Genomic DNA, 24936 nt, shown 5'->3' with positions numbered 1-24936 from the left:
ATGATATAATTCATCCTCATAAATTACCTGAGAAGTGGGCATTCCGAGTAAGAGTTCATTGATCTTACCTCTGTCATCAGAGGTAATACAACAAATAACATGTTAAATAACATTTATAGAAATTTGGAAGGAAGATCACTCCATTTTGGAGGTTGGTTACAATACCATTTCTCATATACCAAAAAAATCTGTGTAATAGTAAGCTTGAGCTAATCAGCTTTTCCGTGGAATGGTTCATGAGAGATCCTGCTGTCTTTGGGAAAGAAACACAAGCAAAGAAAAATGCTTAACTGATATGGTCAGGACATTTTGACAAATGTGACCATGGATAAGCTGGTTCTCTGTGGCCCAAGGGAAAATGAGTAGTGTATGTTGTGAGAGATCAGATGGGCTGGAAGGCCTGGGTCCTTCGTGCCACACATCATGCTTGAACAATAAAAGATAAAGGTGGGGGAGTAGTAGATGCTGGTGAGATGTTTCAAACTACCATTTAAATGAGCATATTTATTCCAGATACTCTTTTTGATTTAATGCTTTACAATATACTGTATCCACAGAACAACCCTGTACAAAGTAGATATCATCTCATTTTCCAGATGAGAAAATTATGACTTCCAGAAGCTAAATATTGTATTAAGATGACATACGTGTTTAATGGTGGAGTTGGGATCTTTATTACTTCAAAGATCATTCTCCTAACCACCACACCAACCTGTTTTTCATTTCAGTTAGTGTGGAATTCTGCAGGACTATACTACTCTAAAATGTGTAGTTTCATAAAATGCCAAGGAAATTTAATGACAACCCTTTGCTTTGACAGATGTGCAGCTTTAAGAAGATGAGGTATAGTAAATTTTACCTCCATGTAGGTAAATTAAAGGTTGTAGCACTTTGAGAGGTCTTCCAAAGTTCCTATTTAGAGGTAATTTCTAGTCAATGATAAATAAACTAAGCTCTTTCACAGTCCTGCTGCACACATGGTAAGATGGAAAGGTACGAGAGCAGCACAGGTTTGGAGCAAAACTTCTTCATGCACTGTAAGTAATAAATCTAATTTATACAAGGCAGGCTTGGCAGCAGAAAATGCAGTAGTGTATTTGTGTTGCCTCAAACCACCTTTTTTGTCAGAAAAGCAACTCTGAAATGTTTATTTCCTGCACATTTACAAGGTTGTTTGGAAAACCCAGCGCTCAGAGATTGACCGTGCAGTTATTTAAATTTCTGAGACTCTCAGTTTATAACCTCCATCACAACACAGGGCTCTGCTTGTAATTAAAATTAAGGTTTCACAATTCATTCAATAAAAACGAGTTTATTTTAAAAGATGGTAATTAGCAGTGGTACGAAAAACCGATTTTTTTTTAACCTTATCTGTAAAGTGTTTTTTACCTTATCTGTAAACTATAAAATCAGGTATCAAATATATCTCGGCGAAAAGGCAACATAGCAGAGTAAAGTCAAAAGCAGCACTCTGTTGTCAGACGTGGGTTTGAACACAATCTCACACCTTTCGAGCTCTGTGACTTCTGGCCAGTCATATCAACTGTTTAAGTCTTTCTCTTCAGGAGTACATGTGTAATTTAATCAAGAATTCTCGAATGTGAGCTTCCTAAGGGGTAAAATGCATCTGCCCTGTTTCCATGGAACTGCCTCCCCACTAGCACTAAACCCACACACAGAAGGTGCTCTAAGACCTTCGCTAAATCAGTAAGTTAACCATGGCCTTCCAGAATTATTTTATCGATTAAAATACATCATGGGAATTAAGTACCTCGCCCAATCAGACAAAAAAAAAAAAGAAAGAAAAGAAAAGAAATACAAAAGTACATATCCAATGAATACTAGTTTCTTTTTCCTGCAGTTAAGTCATGATATGTTTTTAATCTTTTATTTCAAATCATTTCTCTTTTGTCACGTGAAGCAATGAGAAACTATTTTCTAAATAGGAAAACACTCCCATCGAAGCTAATGAAAAGGAAAGGCAAAGGCAGGAGGAATCTCCAATTCAGTATGTTAGTCCAAGATAAACCAATACAATATGGGGGAAAGACATTCTATATTGATGCTTTCTGAGTTTGTATTTCATACATCTTACAAAGGTAACTTCTAAGTAAAGCATGAAATATGTCTGAACTATAGAATTGGAGTTTGGCAGTCACAGAGGTGAATAATCCTGCCAGAAACACTAAAATCACCTGTATATCTTATATTTAAATGACCTGTCTACTTAAATAGTTAGTCTTTCAAGAGATATTTATTACTCCCTGCTATGGTGACAGGGTATTATTATGTTCTTCCATTTTTATATTCTATTTTTATGTTCTTCCATAAATGTTAACATTAGAACCTTAAAAATTCTAAATATGCAATCGATGCAGAAAGAAAATAGGGAAAATGTGCAGAAGAAAAGACGCTATCCATCTTTAGGTAAATGTAGATTACTGGATAAAGATTATACAACACTTTAATCTTTTTTACTTTTGGGTAGAGAGATTGGGCTTCTATTTGGGGTGTTACTGAAGAGTTCTAAGCTAATAAAATACTCTAACATTCCAAGATAGTTTTGTAAGAGTTTAAAAATCATTCTAGAACTTTGGCTGTGAAGGTTTTTTGCTTGTTTTTTTTTTTTTTTTTTTTTTCTGGTTCCAGGTTATATATTTGTTTAAAAAAATTAACATTAAAATTAGCCTAATAATATACTTAAGAAACAAGCTGAACACGTTCATCATAAATTTGATTTCCAATACTTTCTGTATTCCTTCTTAAGAGTTTTTCAGTTCTTCTCTACTGCAACTTCTATTGAAAACCCTTACAGAATAAAAAAAGTTAGGGGTGCCTGGGTGGCTCAGTGGGTTGAGGCCTCCGCCTTTAGCTCGGGTCATGATGCCAGGGTCCTGAGATCGAGCCCCGCATCAGGCTCTCTGCTCAGCGGGGAGCCTGCTTCCTGCTCTCTCTCTGCCTGCCTCTCTGCCTACTTGTGATCTCTGTCTGTCAAATAAATAAATAAAATATTTTAAAAAAAAAGAATAAAGAAAGTTATTCAGACCTTTAAGGAGTAGGAGCTCTACAATTTGGCAAATATTGGCACCACCTATGATTGGTAATAAGATATTTTTTAAAGTTCAGAAACTGTTAGAACCATTCTCATTTCTTCAAAATTTGCTTTTCCTGAATACTAACTAAGACTCCAGTTCTTCTTCAAATCAAAGCAAGGCCACACTGGAGAGAAATCATGACGCAGGTTAAATGACAGTTCTACAGGCTCAGATGATTTCACGCTGTTTGCCCCATTGACTCCTTCATGACTCAATATTCTTTGAACAACTTCTGAGTGGCAGTCACCACGGGAGATTCAAACGAGACCTAGTTCCTGAAAATGAGAAGTTTTCATTTGGTGGGAAATTGTGCATAATATTCTAAGTTCTATGACAACTGCATGATGGATGAAAATGTCTTGTGGGAGCATAGTTAATGCTTAAACAAATGTTGGTACTCAATGTTTCAACTGTACTGAAGGAGGATTTAAGAAGACAAAAAAAAAGGGGGGGGGAAGCACTTATTACAGGCAGAGAAAAATACATTTATAAAAGCAGAGAGAAGTGAAATAACGCCATCCAAGGATTTAGGAAATCTGACCTATTTTAGAGAAAGAGCAAAGATGTTAGTGGAAAGCTAGGAGTCAGAAAATAACAGGCCTTGTTGTCCTTTTCCTGAGAGTTAATCGGAAGGACGCAATCAAGTTTAGGTTTTAAAACAATCATTTGGTTATGAGTGTAGAAATAGACTTAACAGGCATTAAGGGCCATATGCACAGCTGTTCATGCCGTACAGTGCACAACTCGGAGGGGGGTGGGCATCACTCACGTAGATTATACCATGAATGATTCTTCTTGGAACTGTGCAAATTATTGTCCTGGTACCATAAGTTGGGGAAAGAGAAACCACTATCAGTCATCCGTGTTGTTTCTGCCTTTCAAATCCAGTATTTGGTGGCTTCATTTCTTTGCCCTTATACCTTCCCTCATCAAACACTTCCATTACGTTTCATTCATACTAATGAATAAATGACCGATATCACTACAAAATTTAAGCTTTCACAGTTTACAGATCAACCAGGAGGGAACAGTAAGAAATGTCACTCTAACTCTAGAATTTCAGCCAGGAATGAGACAAAGATTAGCTTTGGCACTGAAATCCATTCACCATCCACTGTATCTCCTTTGAGTCAACGGTGGAATACACCAGCACTCTTCACATCACCTGGGAAACATCTAAAAGGAAGGTTTCCTAGCTCCATCTAAAACCTCATCAATCAGAATCTGTGATAAACTCCCTAGGCGACCCTGAATGGATATCGCTAATCCTGGGAAACGACAGCTTTCAAACTGCTCCCCAAGGCGAACTGATCATTGTATGTACTCTGTTCAGAATACAGTCCAGATCTGAGCTCAAAACTTACGGTTTGCCTAGGTTTGGAAATTTCCATCAAATGAAGAGCATAATAACAGGACTCTTTTCTGAGGCACATTAATTGAGGAGGTTGAGATTTTAGTATCTCGGACTATTCATCACTGATCAGAAACAATCAGGACACACACACTGATTTAGTAAGTTCAAGGATTGTAATAGAAACCATCCTACATAACAATCAAAACAGCTTCATATTCAAGGACACTATTTATTACCTGATACTATTTCTAAGTCAATTTGAGTCTAAGTCAATTTCTAAGCCAGAAATGTCCTCCTCCGTTTCAATCAAAACCTGAACACACTTGTACTCCCCTTCAATATCCTAGCACTTCTGATGAGCCAGGAAAGCTCTTTTCTCCCACATTGTCTCAACATGATGATCTTCTGTGTGAGTGGATCAGCTTTTCAATCCCCTTCCTGAAATCTGACATTTGGAATTGAATGCAACACTGCATCTGGCCAGTGCAGATTTTGTTAGATTAACCCTGCTCTCTGTATGCTGTTGCTAACCACTGCTAATGAAACCCAAGGTAGCACTTCCTGTTAGAAAAGCCATGGTTTGGGCTTGAAATTACCCAGATCTTTACGTCTTATTTTCTATTTCTTTGTTTCTTTATAAAAAGATGCAGGCACTTTCCATATTAGAATTTTATTTAAAAATTTAAGTGCAAAATTATATTTCCTCCTTTTCAATTTAATCTTATTAGTTTAGTATTTTATTTTGTTTATTTACTTATGGTGGGGAGAGTGGTGTAGAGGGAGAAGGAGAGAGAAACTTAAGCAGGCTCCAAGCCTGGCACAGAGCCCAAGGCAGGGCTCAGTCTCACAAACCTGATTATGACCTGAACAGAAATCAGATCAGAATCTTAACTGACTGAGCAACCCAGATACCCCTGTTACTTTAGTATTTTAATTGGAGTTTAATGAAAATGTACTCTGTCATTCACATATTAGCTATTATTTGTAACACCAAAATATGTATTCATTTTTTGTCTATGTTATCATTGATAAAAATGTTAAGTAGGGTGGTGTCTTAAAGGATTTTATAATTCTTTTGTTCTTTGACTCTGTTCTGCAAAAACTATTTACTGTATATGCAATTAGGACAGCCCTTGTAAGGTTTTGAAGAAAGAGATGAATATAGTATTTCTAAATAGCTCCAACAAAAATAAACACACTTTTAAGATAAAAATATATAAAACATCTTCATCTTTTAAGCCATTAAAATAGCCATTAAATATTTATATACAAGGCACAGAAAGTAAGACTTTTAGATGACATTTCAGGGATAGATAATAACATCCACTTCCAATTTTATAGTTACTTTCCATAAAGTTGATTTTAAGAAGCTGGTCTGATGGATCCACACAGGGATGATTTTCTAAAATATGATTTAAAGAAATTTTAAGTCTAATTAGCAAAACTATTCTATTTAGAAGAAAATATCTAATGTTAATAAAATTTCTTATATTCCTTTCTTAATATCTCCAAAGAGATGATTTTATTTTTAATATAGGGCATGCTTATGACTGCACTCATGCATTTATCTGTTAACATGTTTCTGGCTACATCTTTGTTAATAGGTTGGTTATACACCAACCAGCTTGTTCTAAATGGTGTTAAAGTAGATAGTACTTGTATACATATTTATTAATGTACTCTGCTTACATGCAAAAAACCCCAGCATCTTGCTTATCTTCTTAAAAAACTAAACTTTTCCATATTCTTTAATTCTTTTCCATATTCTTTAATTCTTTTCCATATTCTCCAAACTAATTTTTCCCATATCCTGTAAATTTCCACATGGTCAAGTATAGCAAAATAAATTTAATGAAATACGATCTATTAATGAGAAAAAATATATACACATTATGAAAAAGCTTAATGAGACTACTAAGCAATCATCAATGAATAAAATATTTCAATCAGATATAGCATAATGTTAATATTTATTAAGTTTAAATGGTGAGCATTTGGTTCTTGTACACTGTTCACCGTACTTTGCTGCACATTTGAGATATAATACAGAAAAAGGGAGAAAGTCTTCAACTCCTTGTTATTCAAAGTAATACAGCATCTCCTATGTGCCATGTACATAATATGGATAATACATTGTTCATTCTGGGAAGATTGTCTACTTCCTATACTGCATTTACCAATTAAAATTTTCATGATCACGAAGGCATAAAATGATGAAAACAGAACTTCCTTTAAACATCTGGAAGTCAGAGATTATTTATATTCCTATTCTCCATTAATAGTACTTGGAATAAATTTACTTCAGATAAAAATAGTTAATGTTTTAAAGTAGCTAAATATGTCCATCTTGACAATAAGTGTGCATTATCATTTTTAATAAAAGTAAATCTAAATGCTTTTCCTTTTTACTATAAGAATTTATGAAAAGGAATTAACATATATAATAAGATGAGATGTTTTCCTTTCACATATGCACAGAAACTAGCTGAAATCTAATGGGACACATATAATATAATCTTAGTGATGCATTCAAACCTATGTTTATTTAAAGATGTTATTAATATTGTTTCTTTTTTCAAGCTTGCACTGACTTAGTAACAGTGTGCACTGCAATAATGATAATTAAAAAAAAAAAGAACAAATGCTTTTTAAGGAAATTTTAGTTTGGTATGATTATTTATCATGTGAAGTTAAAATAATGCACTTTCCTCTCCTGTCTTTTTCCATAAACAAAAGCCACAGTGCCAAGACCAAAACATAAGAAATAGTAAAATTATATATTTTTCTTCTTTTTGAACAGAAATAGCAATGCCAAGTTCAGTTTGTTCCATTGGTTTAAAGCCAAACAAATGGCAAAAAATAATGAAAAGCCTGGTCATATCATGTGTCACAAGTTTCTATTAAAATCCTTATGTAAATTTCAGATCTCTGTTTCATGAGACATGAGCACTCCTGCTCTCACAAAGTCCATGTCATGAGAGCAAAGGGAGAAGCGGGGAGGGAGGGAGAACCACACTGGCCTTGAGAATGAGAGGAACACATGTTTCTATATGGGAAAGGATATATTTAAATTCTATCTTCTCCTTAATTAATATCAATATGACAAATTTCCCTCAGGTCATAATGGCAGTTTACAGTTCAAGTAATAAAATACCACCCTACAACATTCATCAAGGATATTAAAATGAGGGGATCTCAACTTACCTGTATGCTTTGAAATAGAGAAGCTGGAAGGCAGAGGAATGCATAAGTAAAACAAAAGGTTTTTGGCCTTACGATTTATGCTTTAGAAATCATTTCAATAAATCCTAGGGGGTTGCTATATTTTTTTATGAATTAATAGAGATTTCTTCAAAGCACCCCGGTTTAAGAAAACCTACTTGAACAGATGAAACTCTAAGTTCATAAATTCTACTATAGTTTAACTTATTTTGGAAATATTCATTAAAAATCTACTATTTGGGGTGTTGGGTTGCTATACTCAGCATAAAATAAAACTGACTGCTGGGATGATACTACAGTATTTACAAAAGCTTATTTAAAGTCATGCTGTATTTTTATGTCAAAAAGAAAACAAAATTATTCTAGGACTAGAGTTCACAAATTGACTTGATGTGTTGAGGTTTTTTTTTAAAAAAACCATACAAGGCCTAAAAACACAACAAATACATATCACATTGCTGCACTCTTGAAGTACGAGAGAACTGCCAACAAGTTAGGGCAATGAGTCACCGTAATCCTAACCAGTGATGATGAGTAATAAAAATGGGTTTAAGACCTGCCAAGCCCACCCTCCACCCCCATCACAAATCATGATGCCCGGGATCAAAGGGCTCTTATGCATGTTTTTTATGCATGTTTTTATGCAGCTGCAATGGTCATAGCCTTGTCTCAACTCATGAGTGATCGTTCCTCTATTTACTAATCCTTTTTCCCTTGGGTGTCTTTTGCATCATTTCTGATAGCTGCTTTCCATTCCTTTGCTTCAATCCTTGGACAACTAGAGCTTTTATATTTCTTTATCTTCCTGATGATCACACTAGCTTAGCTTTTGAGATTTCTACTCCATCTGTTTGTCTCACTCACAATCTCCTCCTGAGAGTTTTTCTCCCAAACCTTTGTTTTTAATTGCTCACTGAAGTGTGTATCACTGATGATGTGTAAGCAATTTTCTGTACATCCGGGGTTAAAATGATTTGAAAAGAAGCATGGTTTCAAAATTCTAAATGGAAATCATTGTAGAGATCCAAGGGTGAACAGTCACCCAGAAGTATTTAATCATTGGGCCACAAAATTCAGGAAGCAAACTATTTTGATTCAAGTTTGATAACCTGCAGATTCCCAGTAAGAATAAGCTTCGACTTGTAACACTAAGAGTTTTCCAGGAATGGGTCATTGCATAAGGCATCACCACAAAAACAAAATAATAAACAGAACAAAACAAAACACCCTCTGATCTGGAAAAATCAAACTTGACAAGAACCTTCATTTTTGCAAATTTTGAGATAATTTCAGTTCACTAATATTTCTAATGTTGTGCCAGGATTTTGCTTTGTAATTATTAGCACGAGTTCCTTGGATTTACTTAATTTTACACAATGGCTGCTTTCTACACAAAATGGGACAATTATTTAAATTGAGAACAGAATTGTCTAGCAACCTCCATTCACCAATGTAAAATCTTATTTAAAAATATCAATAGCTTTGATGACAATATAAAATCATGGGGCAACACTCTTAAACAAACTTTTAGTTCATCCCCTACAATGGGAGTAATGAAAAACTCCTGTACCGTGAATAAGATTGCTACATATTAGAAATATATATTTTTGCATATAACCTAGATATGCATTACTAGGAAATTAAATAAAAACACTCACTCTCTCCAAATTTCTATAAATTACACCTGCATCTTGGTGGATTTGTTGTTGTTGTTAGTACACTAAAAGATGTCCATGTTTACTTTAAAGGATCAACTGTTTCCCACAGCCATTTCTTATTTCTGTTGCCTTAATTCACACCTTTTAGTTAACTGACCTTCTCTCTTCTGACCTTCTGCACTTCCCCTCACCTTCACCTCCTACTCTGGAGGGTGGTTTGTTCAGGTCAATACACCCTAGTCTTAGATTTTTATTTCCCATGAAAATCTAAAGATGCTCAGCTCAATCTTTTTTCCATCAGTTTTATCAAGTAGGTAAAAATTTTTAAAAATCAACCCCTAAAACTTTTCTTTTAGAGTATGTTGCATAATTAATGGAGAACAAGAGCTTACTCTATGCCAGAGATGGCATAAAATCACTCAGTCTGCAAGAAAAATGACTTCCCTTAGTTAGGTATTGTGATTCAAAGACAAAAGGAACAGTTCTCCAGATAGCACATCTTTCTTCTGTTATTCTAGCGAGTGGAGGGCAGTATTACTGTTTTTATTTTCTTCGAAGTATGCTTTTGTGACTTAGTAAATGGAATTTTGCTTAAGCTATTTAAGCTCCTGCAGATAAAACACCTGTCATCTATAGCTGCTTATTTCATGTCTCTATTGTGTTTCCTGAAACAAACATAAGGCAGTATATGTGTCATGTGAATATTGTCCACAGTCCCCAAATAAGAGGGTCATTCAATGAGCATTAAACAACAGGTCTATTGATCTATAAGCATGGAAAGGGGAGAGCATAAATGCCAGAGGCAATTTTCTCTTTTATTTTTGTGGACTTGTTTAATTCCTGTTCATCGATACCTTTTTAGAGAGACTCAATAAAGAGTGATTTACTCAAGGTTACGCGTTGGTTCACCAGAAACACGTTCCATGCAACCACCACATGGACAGAGCCACATTCTGTCTGAGGCTGCTCCTTGGAATCTCGTGAATGCTGAAGTGTGGAAAGGGTGCACTTTCACCTCCTTGTTTCTAGGAATGATTCTACTATAACTACCTCACCATAAAATGAATATGCTCTTTAAAATTACTGAGTAGACTTAAAGATGGAACCTGAAAGCTTGAAAGGCTGTACACTTAACAAGTTATTTTCCTATTTTCCTATATAAAATATCAAATTTCATTAGTAAATATTTATTATTGTCTATATGCATGGCAAAGAGATGATGCTGTACTCTTGCTGGTTTTCAACCAGAAGCGATTTTGCCTCCCTGATCATGTCTGGACACATTCTTCGCCATCACATGAACTGTGGATGGGTTAGTTCGCTACTGGCCCCTACTGGGAAGAGAGACCAGAGGTGCTGGAGAAGTAATATACCACTGGGTTCAGCTGTTAAAGAGAAACACCATTTTCCTTTCTCAGAACTAAAAATCCTCTTTGAATGCTGCGGACATTTTCAAAAATGTCCCTATCAGGGCAAATGTCTAAGACTGTACCTTATAAAGCTTGTCGATGCAAATTAAAGACATAACAGTAAAACAAAACTAAATTAAAGCAATTTCCAGAATGTAAGGGAGAGATTGTCTAAAAGTTTAGATCTGACTAATGGATAATATTTAAAACAGAGGAGGATTTCATGGACAAGATGGGTATGAAACTCCTATCTTGGTTTCATCTTTTAAATGCACCAAAAAGTTATGATTTAACAAAGTAAAGGTAGTGTACATCTCATGTAAATGATGTCCATAGCCCCAAGATAAGAGGCCATTAGTATTAAACAGTCAGGTCATTTCTTGCCACCATTGTATGAGATGACAAGGCTACTCCCAAAACGTATAGGGCTCAGGCAGATACAAATACCTGGCATTTCGTTCCATACCAACAAAATTCAAACAAATTCACAACACAACAATGACAAAAATTCCCTTGGAGAATTGCCCAAAAAAATGATAACAGTTGTTAGATTAATACATGGAAAAGTAAAAAAAGGAGAAGGAAGTGCAAGTAAAAAACACTGTATTTGCAGAAAAAATAATACTGACAGGCAGCTTCTCCTCGGGCATGAATTATTCCTTAGTGACACATCGGCAGTTTGGACAATGTAATAATGGACACATTATCCCTTGGATCTGCTCACTTTAATCCCTTGGAATACATTCCTGAAAAATCTGGAGGGTTGTCTTTTTAAATATACTAAATGGAATTAACTTTAATAAAGTCATATGGCATTATTTCGGAGAAGTCTGGGATAGCATTTAAATTACTCTTTACAGGGACGCCTGGGTGGCGCAGTTGGTTAGGCCACTGCCTTCAGCTCGGGTCATGGTCCCAGGGTCCTGGGATCAAGTCCCGCATCGGGTTCCTTGCTCGGCAGGGAGCCTGCTTCTCTCACTGCCTCTGCCTGCCTCTCTGCCTGCTTGTGTGTACTCTCTCTCTCTCTCTCTGGCAAATAAATAAAATCTTAAAAAAAAAAAAAGATATCTTTCAAAAAAAAAATTACTCTTTACACTCTTATCAAAAAACAAATTAATCCAGAAAAGAACTGATTTGTCACTGAATTAGATCCCTAGGAGGCAAATGTTATGTTTATGTTTATGTTTATCAACTTTAGTAGCTGTTATTAACAGATCATTTTCTTGAAGACCCAAGTGGACAGAACACTGAAGTATAGTAATTTGCCATTAAAATTCATCCTAAGACTTAAGAGAGTGCTGCAGGAGCTAGTTTATACAGGTACACGATCTTACTCTAGAAGTTTCACTGTTTGGAGCCTCCAGTATGTGACAGACTTAAAGTTATGCTACTAAATATGACATAGATAATTTAGCATTTACTTTTAAATTTTTATTCAATTTATTTAAACTAAATTTAAGAAACCAATAAAACATAAAAAACAAAAAACAGTTCACCTGCTTCTCCTACCCCCTACTCTTGAAACCACCAAGGTGTTCTCTGTATTTATGAGTTTTTTTCTTTTTTTAAGATTCCACAGAGAAGAGAGATCATACGGTTCTCTGTATGACTTATTTCACTTACACTATGCCCTAGAGGTCCATCATGATTTCATTCTTCTTTATGGCTGAATAATATTCCACTGTAAGTACGTGCGGGTGTGTATATTTAATACATTTAAGAATTTCTTTATCCCTTCATCTATCAATGGACACTTAGTTTGTTTCCATATGTTGGTTATTGCAACAATGAAGATAGGGGTGCCTATATCCTTTCAAACTGGTGTTTCAGTTTCTTCAGCCAGAAGTAGAGGTGCTGGATCCCATGGCAGTTTTATTTTTAATTTTTTGAGGAATCTTCCTACTCTTTTCCACAGTAATACACCAATTTACATTCTTATCAATGATGGATGAGTTCTCTTTGCTCCATACACTAACACTTATTTCTTGTCTTTTGGATACTAACCACCCTGACAGGCATGAGCTTGATTTGTATTTCCCTGATGATTACAGACGTTGAGCATCTTTTCACATACTTGTGAGCCATCTATATACCTTCTTTGGAAATATGTCTACTCAGATCCTCTGCCCCTTTTTTAATCAATTATGATTTTGCTATTGAGTTGTATGAGTTCTGTATATATCTTGGATATTTGTCAATGTATGACTTTCAATTATTATCTCTCATTCAATAGGTTGCCTTTTCATTTTATTGATACTTAGAAGCTTTTCAGTTTGGTGTGTATTTTTGCTTTTATTTTTTCTCTTTGCTTTGGTTACCAGATTAAAAAAAAAAAAAAATTACTGCCAATGCCCATGTCAAGGAGCTTACTGCCTAAGTTTCTACCAGGAATTTTATGGTTTCAGTTGTTACATTCAAATCTTCAATTCATTTAAAGTTATTTCTTGTGTATGGTGTAAGACAATAATCCAGTTTCTTTCTTTTGTGTGTGGCCGTCCAATTTTCCCAACACCATTTATTAAAGAGAAGCTCTCTGTCCTTTCCCCACTGTATATTCTTGGCTCTTTTGTCATAAATTAATTGGCCACATATGTGTAGGTTTTATTTCTGGGCTTTCCATTCTGTTTCAGTGATCCATGTGTCTGTTTTTATAGAAAAACCATACTGCTTTAATTACCGTAACTTTGTAACACAGTTTGAAATCAGGGAGTATGATGCCTCCAACTTTGCTCTTTCTCAGCATTGCTTTGGCTGTGGGTGTGTGGGTGTGAGAGAGAGAGAGAGAGAGAGAGAGATTCTATGAAAATTTTAGGATTATTCTACTGCTGTGAAAAATGCCATTGGAATTTTGATATGGATTACACTGCATATTGCTTTGCGTAGTATGCATATTTTAACAATATTAATTCTTTGAATCCATAAGCACAGAATATCTTTCCATTTATTTGTGTCTTCAAGTTCTTTCATTAATGCCTTGTAGTTTGCAACAGACAGGTCTTCTGCTTCCTTCATTAAATTGATTCTTAGGTACTGTATTATTTTTGGTACAATTATAAATGGGATTGTTTTCTTAATTTCTTTTTCTGATAATTCATTATTAGTGTAAAGAAACAGCAGATTTTTGCATGTTGAAATTATACCCCACAACTTTACTGAATCCATTTATTAGTGCTAAGAGTTTTTTTAATGGAGTCTTCAGGATTTTCTATATTTAATTCCAAGATATCTGTAAATGGTGGTTTGGTTCTTCCTTTAGATGCCTTGTACTTTTTTCTTTTCTTTTGCTTAACTGCTCTGGCTAAGACTTCCAATACTCTGCTGAATAAAAGTGGTGAGCGTGAACAGATTCTTAATCCTAGAGGAAAAGTTTTCCACTTTTCACTGTTGGATATGATATTAGCAATGAGCTTGTCATGTATGACCTTTATTATGTTGAGATACGTTCCTTCTATACATACTTTATTGGGAGTTTTTACCATAAATGGATGCCGAATTTTGTCACTTTATCTCCATCTACTGAGATGACTATATGATTTTTATCCTTTACGTTCAAGGATAAACAAGGATATCACATTGACTGATTTGTCAATGTTGGACCATCCTTGCATCCCTGGAATAAATTCCACTTCATCACAGTGTATGATCCTTTTAATGTATTGTTGATTTTGATTTGCTAATATTGTGCTGAGGATTTTTACATCTATGTTCATTAGAGATACTGTCCTTTAGTTTTCCTTTTGTATGCCATCCTTGTATGGTTTTGTTATCAGGGTAATGCTGGCCTCATAAAATGTGTTTGGAAGAGTTTCCCCTCTTTTAGTTCTTTAAAGAGTTTGAGGAGAAGAAATTCTTCTTTGAATATTTGGTAGAATTCCCCAGTGAAACTGTCTCATCGCAGGCTTTTGTTTGCTGAAACTTTTCTGATTACTGACTCAATCTCCCTGCTAGTAATTGGTCTATTCAGATTTTTTATTTCATCATGATTCAGCCTTGGTAGGCTGTACATTTACAGGAATTTATCCACTTTTTGGGTTGTCCAATTTATTGGCATATAATTGTTCACAGCAGTCTCTTAGGATCCTTTGTATTTCTGTGGTATCAGTTGTAATATCTCCTCTTTCATCTCTGATTTTACCTGAGTCCTCTTTCTTTGCTTGGTGAATCTAACTAAAGGTTGCTTTTTTTGTTTGTTTGTTTGTTTTGTTTTTGTTTTGTTTTTTAAAGATTTTATTTATTTACCTGGCAGAGGTCACAAGTAGGCAGAGAGGCAGGCAGAGAGAGAGAGAGAGGAGGAAGCAGGCTCCCCGCCGAGCAGAGAGCCCGATGTGGGGCTCGATTCCAGGACCCTGGGACCATGACCTGAGCCGAAGGCAGAGACTTTAACCCACTGAGCCACCCAGGCGCCCCTAAAGGTTGTTTTGTTTATCAGTTTTGTTTACCTTTTCAAGGACCCAGCTTCTAATTTAATTTTCTTCTTAGACTCTATCTCATTTATTTCTTCTCTGATCTTTGTAATTTCCTTCTACTAACCTTGGGCTTTGTTTCTTCTTTCTTTATTTTCTTGAGGTATAAAGTTAAGATTGTTTGAGACTTTTCTTATTTCTTGAGATAGATTCTACCTTTATGAACTTTCCTCCTAAAACTGCTTTTGCAGCATCCCATAAATTTTGGTATGCTACATACCCATATTTGTTTTATTTTTAGGCAAAACGATAGCTTAGTATATTTGATAACTTATTTTTCCTATCAGAATATTCAGCTATCTTCTTGTATTGTACATACAGTATTTCACTTATTTAGGAACATACAAACCAGAATTTCATTGTCTACAGAACTAGATAAACCAACAAGTGGTCTTAAGTCTATTTGGTAAAGGCTGCCTGGTAACCTGTAAGACATCAATAATACACTAAATAACTAAAGAAACTGCTAGTCTCTAACTATGTATTAAAAGGAGCCTGCTGGTTCCGAGTACATTACAATCTTAGGAAGTTCACAAATTCACAAACTGAAGGAATCTTTTCCCACAAGTCTCCTTGGAATCCACTCCGATCATTTTTAACCTTCTCAAAGGAGAGTGATTTTCTATTGCCTTTCTTCACTTCCCACTGGAAAACTTTTCTTTAAGAATTTAAAGAAAAATAAAAAACTAACTGCCTTCTGAGAATTTCATCCCTTCATTTGGCATTACTGGGAATGCTGCCAGATAAGAGTTCTGCATGCTGTTGGAAGTCCATCATTTAGCATATTCCCTAATTTGGATGATCTACTATCTGAGAATATATACTTAAAAAACAACCATGAGGAGGAGAGGGAGTGGAAGGAGGAGGAGGAGATGAAAAAGAAAAAGAAGGAGAAGAAAAAAACGCCAGAAAGCTTTGAGTTGGCTGACAAATTACATCACAGAATTATTGTGAGTAATAAATCAATTTAAATTAAATTATCGCCGAGTTTGCAAAGTCATATGCAATTAAGTGGTGTAATTCACTTGAAGCAATATATGCATTTTTCCATCTGATAAATATTTGAAGGGCATACCTCTCTATTATCTGTGGCAGTGTACACATGATGTCATTTTGGAGGACCACATCAACTCTGAGAAAATCTCTTAGTAAGAATGTGGAGGGAAGCCCAGGAGAAGCTTAACTCTATCTTACAATGATTAATGCTCTCAGTGCTAGTTGATTATTTTTTATCCTCTACCTAAGGCTGACTTTAGGTAAAACTGTACGCTTCTTGCAGACCAAAGTTATTTAGTTCATTTTTGACCCCTTAGAGGCTTAAAAAAGTACCTGACATATATTGGTATTTTTTGGAATCAATAGAAAATAGGTTAAAATTTGTCTTGCCGGTTACCCGCTCAGAGAAGGTGATAGACCTCTGCTTTTATTAGGCATTTTTGATGCTCAAACATCAAGCCAGTCCCCCTTTTTAGATATCCGAAACGAATTTACTCCATTTTTTCCCTCCATTCAAAATCTTCAACTATTAATCACCAACTTTTTGCACCTCTTCTCTACCAAGAGAACTGAAGTCATTAAGCTCACAGTATTTCTTTTATTTTATACTATCTGTCCCTATTTCTTATCCCTTATTCTGGGATAGATATCTCTACTTTCTTTCCAAAGCTTCTTCATTTGTGCTTTTTGGTGAATCTCACTTGAGAACATGATCAATTTTCCTGACTAGGGTGAATGGTAGGATTTGGGGTGAGGATTGGTGGCATGTGAGAAAAACAGACAAAACAGATGCCAAAAGGGCCACTTTGGAAGAAAGTACATTCCCTTCCCTGAACCTTACCATTTTTTCATTCCTTAAATGAAGCCAGTGTTGAGAATTTTTGGTGATTTCTTCTCTACACTGATCCTTTTTTCTTTGCCATTAATAATTATTAAGACACACACCTCACCTCAGCATAAAAAGATATTTCACTCATTTCTGCTGCCATCTCTCTTCTAAAGCAAAACTCCTCCAACAGAACATTCTACTACCTTATACTAGTCATTTAATTTCTGTATTCTGCTTTCTATCACTTCTTGATCAAAATGACATTCTCAAAGTTCACTAATGTCCTGCTTATTACTATATCGAAATGCATTTCCCATGATTTTCATTTTCTTGAACCTTTGTGGTCTCAATCATCTTCCTAGTATAACTGGATAGTATACTCTTTTGATTCTGCATCATTTCTCCTTTAACTGGTCTCCAAGTGAGGACTTGGGCATGCTTTAATTCTCTCCCCAGGCTCTTCCCAGCCCTTCCAATGAGCTCTTCCCAAGAATCAGTCTTTCTTCTGTTTTTTCCTTATAATATTCTTCTACGATCTATCTCCTGATGTAATTCAATTGTGGTATGTATGATTAGCATTCCCAACTGACTACAGAACTCAGTCTGGCTCTAATCTGGCCACAGAGCACCAGAACAGTACTCAAGTACCTGTCTGAAATGTCCTTTCAGGACTGTCATGGTCACTTCTCACTTAACGTTGTTAACACTGAATTCACTGTCTTCTCTGTAAACTAGTCTGTGAATGGCACGAATAATTCCTCAAAGTACTGAATTTCAAAATCTTGACCCTCCTTACTTCTTTGCCATGTTTAATCAATAACATCAATGACATTCTCAGAATCCTTCCTTTGCAGTAGTTCCTACAACAATGCTTAGCCAATGTATTTTGACAAAGCAGTTATAAAGAAAATTCACATATCCAAACATATCCTACACTCTGCCAGTTTAGACTCTTACTCCAGCTTTTCCCTTTTCCTCCTACTGCACTTCCAAAACCTTACCCGGGGCTCCCGGGGGACTCAGTCAGTTAAGCATCTGCCTTCAGGATCAGGTCATGATCCCAGAGTCCTGCTAAGGAGCCCTGCTTCTGGAGCCCTGCTCAGCGGGGAGTCTGCTTCTCCCTCGGCCTCTTCCCTGTTCACACACTCTCTCCTCTCACTCTCTCTCTCAAATAAATAAAATCTTTTAAAAAATTTTTTAAATTAAAAACAAAAACAAAACAAAACAAAAAAATCTCATCCAATGTTGAGGGTTCACCCCAGATAGCAGCTCCAGGAAGTAGTTCTACTAAGGATACTCTGTCCCACCCAAACTCCTATCACATTTTGTTTATACACTTAATTTTACACTTACTAGACCTACCTTATATTCAGATGACATAGTCAAGTATTGCTCCACCCAAACATAACTTGTGAGCTCTTGGAATGCAGTAACCTCGTCAACTCAGTTTCTCTTCAAACTTAGATCTACTAAAATGCTGTACCCATAGTAAGTACTTAAAAACTTATTGTCTTCAATTAAACTAAACTGAGATGGGGTTTGAGGATCATTAATTATTAAGAAATCTGCATTCGGACGCAGTCTGTTTGAAGTTCCTTTGAAATGGCTAAAAGGCTTTAGACATATTATCAAGGAAATAATAGCAGGATAAGGGATCAATGATCTAAAACATAAATACAGTGTCTTTTTGCCCCCAGTGGGCAATTAAAATGAGATAAGAAGTTATTCCTAACACTTACCTGAAATTTCCATGGTTTTTGTTATAGTTACTGTTTTTAGTTTTGGGGTTATGTTTTTACTTTTTACCTTGACAATTTTTATGAGTTGAGGAATCAACTCATTTTTATGAGTTGAGGAATCAAAGTGAGACAAAGGCATAAGCATTGAATATACTTAGTTAGCTAGCTGAAAGGTCTCAGACAGACCTTGATGTTGATAATGGTAGTTCATGCAAGAATGTTCTAATGCATTTGCCTTTCAAAAACCATCTCAGGCTTTCAAATGTGATCACACTTTATGAATATATTTTGTGCATGTGGAATTTTGAAGTTTTCTAGCTATGTGCACTATCTGGAATTCAAAATTTTTCACTCTGGGTTTTTTTATGTTTAACACATGCAATATTGAGCTTTTATGACTTTTTTTTCTAATTTATAATGACAGAGTGACCAATCCAATTCCAAAAATACATATACTCAAGTAGGTCATATGGGTTACAATGGCAGGATTTCATTCTTTTTTATGGCTAAGTAATATTCCATTCTGTGTATGTATTTATTTATGTATGCATGTGTGTGTATGTATGTATCTACATATATATAATACATATTATATGTGTATATAATGGCATGGATGGAGCTAGAGAGTATTATGCTAAGGGAAATAAGTCAGTTAGAGAAAGACAAATATATGATTTCATTCATATATGGAATTTAAGAAACAAAACAAACAAGCAAAGGAGGGTGGGGAAAGAAAGGGAGGCAAACCAAGAAACAGACTCTTAGCTCTAGAGAACAAACTGATGGTTACCAGAGGGGAGATGGCAGGGCTGGGGTGGGGGGGTGTCGGCAAGTGGCGGGGAGGGATGGGTGAAATAGGTGATGGAGACTGAGGAGGGCACTCACTGTGATGAGCACCCACCAGGAGTCATATGGAAGTGCTCAATCACTATACTCTACCTCTGAAACCAATATTACACTGTATGTTAATTAACTGGAATTCAAATAAAAACTTGAAAAAACCCCAAATAGGTCATATGAGTAAATAATACCTATTTTAAACAAACCTATATAGCACTACCTTACTTTGTAGGGGCATGTTGTCATGAAGTTACTCGGCACATTTTGAATAGCAAAATGTTTTTGGTAGCAATAATCAGGAACTACTGAATTCCTTACTTGTGCTCATCTTTAATTTTTAATTGGTTTGGAATCACATGGCATTTACCATACGTTCATCCTTTCATTCCTAATCTTGCAGCAAATTCTGATCTAAAATATTACCGGTGTGAATAGAGGGAGAGCTGACAGAGAAAACGGAGAAGGGAAATAAGAGTGAAGGAAGGCAAGACATAAATTCTTTCGGATAACTAACTTCATTGGAATGGTTTATATTATTTACTAATCAAGTTGATAACAGATGAAAATAAAACCATGGCTATTAAAAATCTCAACTTAAAACAACTGACTGACTGGGTTTTATTCTCCAGTGACCTAAATTAAATAACTACTAGGCAAAGTTAATGATGGCACAGGTCCATATCAGCTTTGTTCAAAACCTGGGAGAATCTCACATTTGAAAATGAATTCTCATACACAGTATTGCATATTCAACTTGCTTTCTTCTAGCCATATTTTTTTAGGAGCAAATAGAAAGTGTGAGCAGGAGAGGTAAAAATGTCCCAAACAATTTTTACTTGGCCATCTACAATCACGTAAACACACAGGTTGCTAAGAGATAAAGGATTTTTCATCTTTCTTCACAAAATACCGCAGGAGGAGAGGGAATTTTCTTCGTGTAAAACTCAGCCCTCATTCTGTCAGGCAAAGTAATTATGGAAGCAAAACAAATCCACATTGTCTAATTAGGTCATTAAAAAGCATAAATGCGTCATGGAAGTTTTTCCCCTTGCCTAAGACATAAAGTAAGACAATGAAAACAATCTGGTAATATAGAAAGGTTCAGAATTTGTTTCTTTTCAAAAATAATAGGTCCTTTCATCTTTCTATTTCCCTAAGACGAAGACAGTTAATTTGGAGACAGAATCTGTAATTAGTTCAGGGTTTACTTTGATTATATTTCAAAATATTTAACCAAAAACAGGAAGGTAGAGAAAGAAAGAAAATACATAGAAAAATTATCAAAGGAAGCGAATAAAAGCAAGAGTGTGGGTTGCTGATCAAAATGTATTGTGCAGACAAGATGAATATAAAATCTACATTCATATAAACACAACCAATCTGGGATACCAAAAAGCTCTCAGGAAGAATACACAGGCATCTGCCTTTGGGATCTGAAACCAGACTTGAATCACAGCTAACTTAAATAAAAACAAATGGCATGATTATTTGCCTCTTCCTCTACTTGTTATTGCTTGAGTTTTACAAGACTCACAGCTCAAAACGTTAAACAAAATGCAAAAATAAGGAAAGGAAGATGAACTTACCTGTGATCCTCTTGGCCCTCGCTTGTGGTCCCATTCTGAATGCCCCATGAGCTGTAATATAATATAACAATTACCATAAATTCAATGATACTTATATTATGTGGAGAATATTTTTACTTTTTCTAAAGAATAATTACATTTTTGAAATGTTTTAATATGAATGTATTAAGTAGCTATCATGAATAAATTAACACACTTAAAGTAATATTAATTTCTGGTTTGATAGCTAACATTTCAACTGGCAGTTGTTTTGAAGATGTTTTAATATCACTATGTGCTAAAGAGAGTCTACTAATCTATAGCTTTATGGTTCTTTGTCAGGAACATCCTAGAAAGATGTTAACCCAAGTAAAACTTTTTACATGCATTAAGCTTATTAATATGCTAGGGCTCCTGGATGGCTCAGTGGGTTAAAGCCTCTGCCTTCGGCTCAGGTCATGATCCCAGGGTCCTGGGATCGGGTCCTGCATCTGGCTCTCCGCTCAGCGGAGGCCTGCTTCCCTCTCTCTCTCTGCCTGCCTCTCTGCCTACTTATGATCTGTCTCTCTGTCAAATAAATAAATAAAATTGTTAAAAATATGCTAAACAAATCATTAGTATAGCTTAATTTACTGTCATGAATGATAAAAATGAGAAGGCCAAAATATTTCAATCATTTTTAGTTCTGTTTTGATAATATCACAAAAATAGGAGAGTTCTAAAGAGTGAAATGATTTAATGCAAAATATGTCCCCAAGGTCACAAAATATAGATTTTCATTAAAAAAAGAACCTTATAAAACATTATCAAGCTAGCCCCATAGTTGTAATAGCCCTGAGCTACTTTGCTCACAAAGCATGATATTTAGTTATTGAAAATAACATGTAACTAGAACACTAAGAAAATACAAGATATTGACTGAGAGGAATAAAATTCCATTCATCTGTCCAGTACACTTGCTACTCATGTGTACCAATGGAAGAACTCCCCATCACTAATAAGCTAGCACATGAACAGGATAGACTATTCAACATATGAATATACCTTATTGGCTTTTCTATACAACAGCAATGACCCCTTAGTAGAGACAATAAAAAACTAGTATGTTTTTGAACAACATTACCAAGAAATGTTTTTAACCATATACAAAATGGTAAGACCTTATTGATGGCCATACAATGTTCCTGATTAAGAAGACCGAATTCTATAGAATTATTAAGTGTTCAGTTTTACCCACAGAAATGTACAGGTTTAACCCAATCTCAATCAAAAGCCATTCATATTTGTTTAGGAAACTGAAAAACACAACTACATACATTTTATCTGAGAGAATAAACTGATAAGAATCAGAAAATACTAGGACAGTCATATCCTAGTGGGTTATCAAAACTATTAAAACATTATAACATTTAACCCAAATTATAGGACAATGATTTAAGACTCAAAATGTAAATGAATGGTATGTAGCAGACAGTTGTGAAATGTCAAAATATGAAAAAGAAAATTTAAAAAATCAATGAGTATCTAATGAATTAGTCCCCAAGTGGAGGAAAAAAAAAAGAGAGATAGAGAGAGAAACAGATTCTTTGGAAAAAATGAGAGCTGAACCTTATACACACATATAAATTGTAAATAAAAAGACATATTTAAAAAGCTGAAATGGTAAGTATAAAATAAAATCCAGGCAAATATTTAGACTACCTTGAAATATAAAGAGATTTTCCAAACTAAACAAAACAAAACACACACAGAGGATTATGATCCAGCTACATAAAACTTCAAATGTCTGTGCAAACGTCACACTGGCAAAATATCCCTGTTAAATGCTAGGTAAAAAAATCTTCAGTACATTAAGAGCTCTACAAATCTGAAAGTAATGTAACCCCAGCAAATAATTAGAGGAGAGGGTAAAGACAGTTCACAAAATTAATATCAACAATCAATATTGAGTAACAATTTTATTCGAAGTGAAAAAGTTCAGTAGAAACAGTAACAAGAGATGACTATTACCCATTAAATTAGCACCCTGATCATGCTGAATACTGGTTAGAAGTCAGAGAGCTAGATATGCATATATATTGCTAGCACATAGTGTACAGATACACATGTATATATTTACACATTTATAAATACATACACACACATACATTCTATATATATCAATTTTAATACATATTGCATACTCTTAAAAATTCATACCCTTTCAACTAGAAAATAAAAATGTAAAAACTCAATAATTACAATGTGTCAATCTCTGTGTTATCCAACAAAAGGGGAACTATCTGCTAAATTAGAGTATAAAAAGAATATAATATAGCATTTCAAATTTGGTTTTTAGGGCCTTTTTACAAAATTACATATGAAATCTTCATGGTATAATAAATGAAAATATAACAAAGTAATTTTAAATTACTCATTTTTAATAAGATGATCAGTTATTTTAAGCCTTGGAATTAGTGAAATGATTTAATTATAAATTGGCTAGCCCAGGTAATCATCATATAAAACTGCTTAGACAGCTGATATTTCTTTCATGCTTTTTAAAAAATTTCTGTATTTAACGGCATTATATCTACTAGTAAATATTCATTAATACTCATTAACAGTTGATTATAAAAAAGTTAAACACTAATCAGCTAATGAAATAATCTGATTTAGCAACAGATAAATTAAGACCATTTAATCAGTTGTTCACTAGAACTATCGAAAACCATCTTGACACATTTCAATCACCTGCCTTACTGAGACCTTGGGAATATCTTTTTGTCAATAACAGGAAGAAAAAAAATAACAGGAAGATAGGAAGCTTGTTTTGGCAACTTTAAACAGATGATAAACTTGAGCACTATGCTGTTAGAGTAAAATAATTTAACATTTTTAAGTTTAAATTCAATTAACATACAACATATTATTGGTTTCAAAGGTACAGACCATTGGTTCATCAGTCTAAGTAAAATAATTTATAAGCAGAAGGGTTATCTTCTCCTTTCCCTCACTGTTTTATCTAAGTCTTGGAAAAAATAACACTTTAAAGAAGACTGTTACGCCTATTATTCTCTTGCTAATGAATTTCAACTAATAGGATAACTGAGTAAATTCTACTATCATGAGTATCACAGTAAAAAGAGGTCAATAAACCACAAACACAAGTTATAATGCACAATATATTGACTTGGAATATTTGATAATGACAGGTAGTAAATAAAAAAGATAACATTTCTCCAGGATCAGAACTAAAATAAGAAGAGGACAGATTTCACTACCTTCTATCATTACCTATGTTTTTAAAAAAAAAAAAAGATGATTTTTTTTAGCCTGAGAGCAAAAATTTCAAACAAAATGTAGTCTCATTTTGGGGCATCACTTAATACAGAACAAGAAGATAAACTTGATCATTGTAAGTCAGAACTTACAAACTTCCACAAGTTCACTAAATCTGACCTTTAATTTTGAAACATGCCATAGTAAAATCTGCCACGTTTTATATATCAGAGAGAGTTATTTCCTAGCATTATACAACAGACTACTAAGAGATATTAAGGGTAAAGGCAGGGGCACCTGGGTGGCTCAGTAGCTAAGCCTCTGCTTTCAGCTCCGGTCATGACCCCAGTTTGGACTGAGCCCCATGTAGGGCTCCCTGATCTGCAGGAAGCCTGGTTCTCCCTCTCCCATCTCCCACTCCCCTTGTTGTGTTCCCTCTCTTGCTGTGTTTCTCTGCCAAATATGTAAATAAATTTTTTTTAAAAAAGGGTAAAAGCATTCTATT

General features: G+C 34.8%; 1 protein-coding gene across 1 annotated transcript in view; it reads right to left on the bottom strand.

Moving 5' to 3' along the window:
* The window catches only part of PDE3A (phosphodiesterase 3A), a gene marked incomplete at its 5' end in the record, with an annotated part of 316673 nt that overhangs the window by 107027 nt on the left and 184710 nt on the right, over nt 1-24936 (bottom strand). The window contains one exon of the mRNA XM_080811034.1: nt 21192-21242. Within this exon, the coding sequence (XP_080667160.1) occupies nt 21192-21242 (51 nt within the window). The remainder of the gene's footprint in view (nt 1-21191; nt 21243-24936) is intronic.

Source organism: Martes martes (genome assembly GCF_963455335.1).
Source record: "Martes martes genome assembly, chromosome: 8".
Lineage (NCBI taxonomy): Eukaryota > Metazoa > Chordata > Mammalia > Carnivora > Mustelidae > Martes > Martes martes.
The sequence above is the reverse complement of the archived record's forward strand: the minus strand, read 5'-3'. Positions and strand labels throughout refer to the sequence as shown.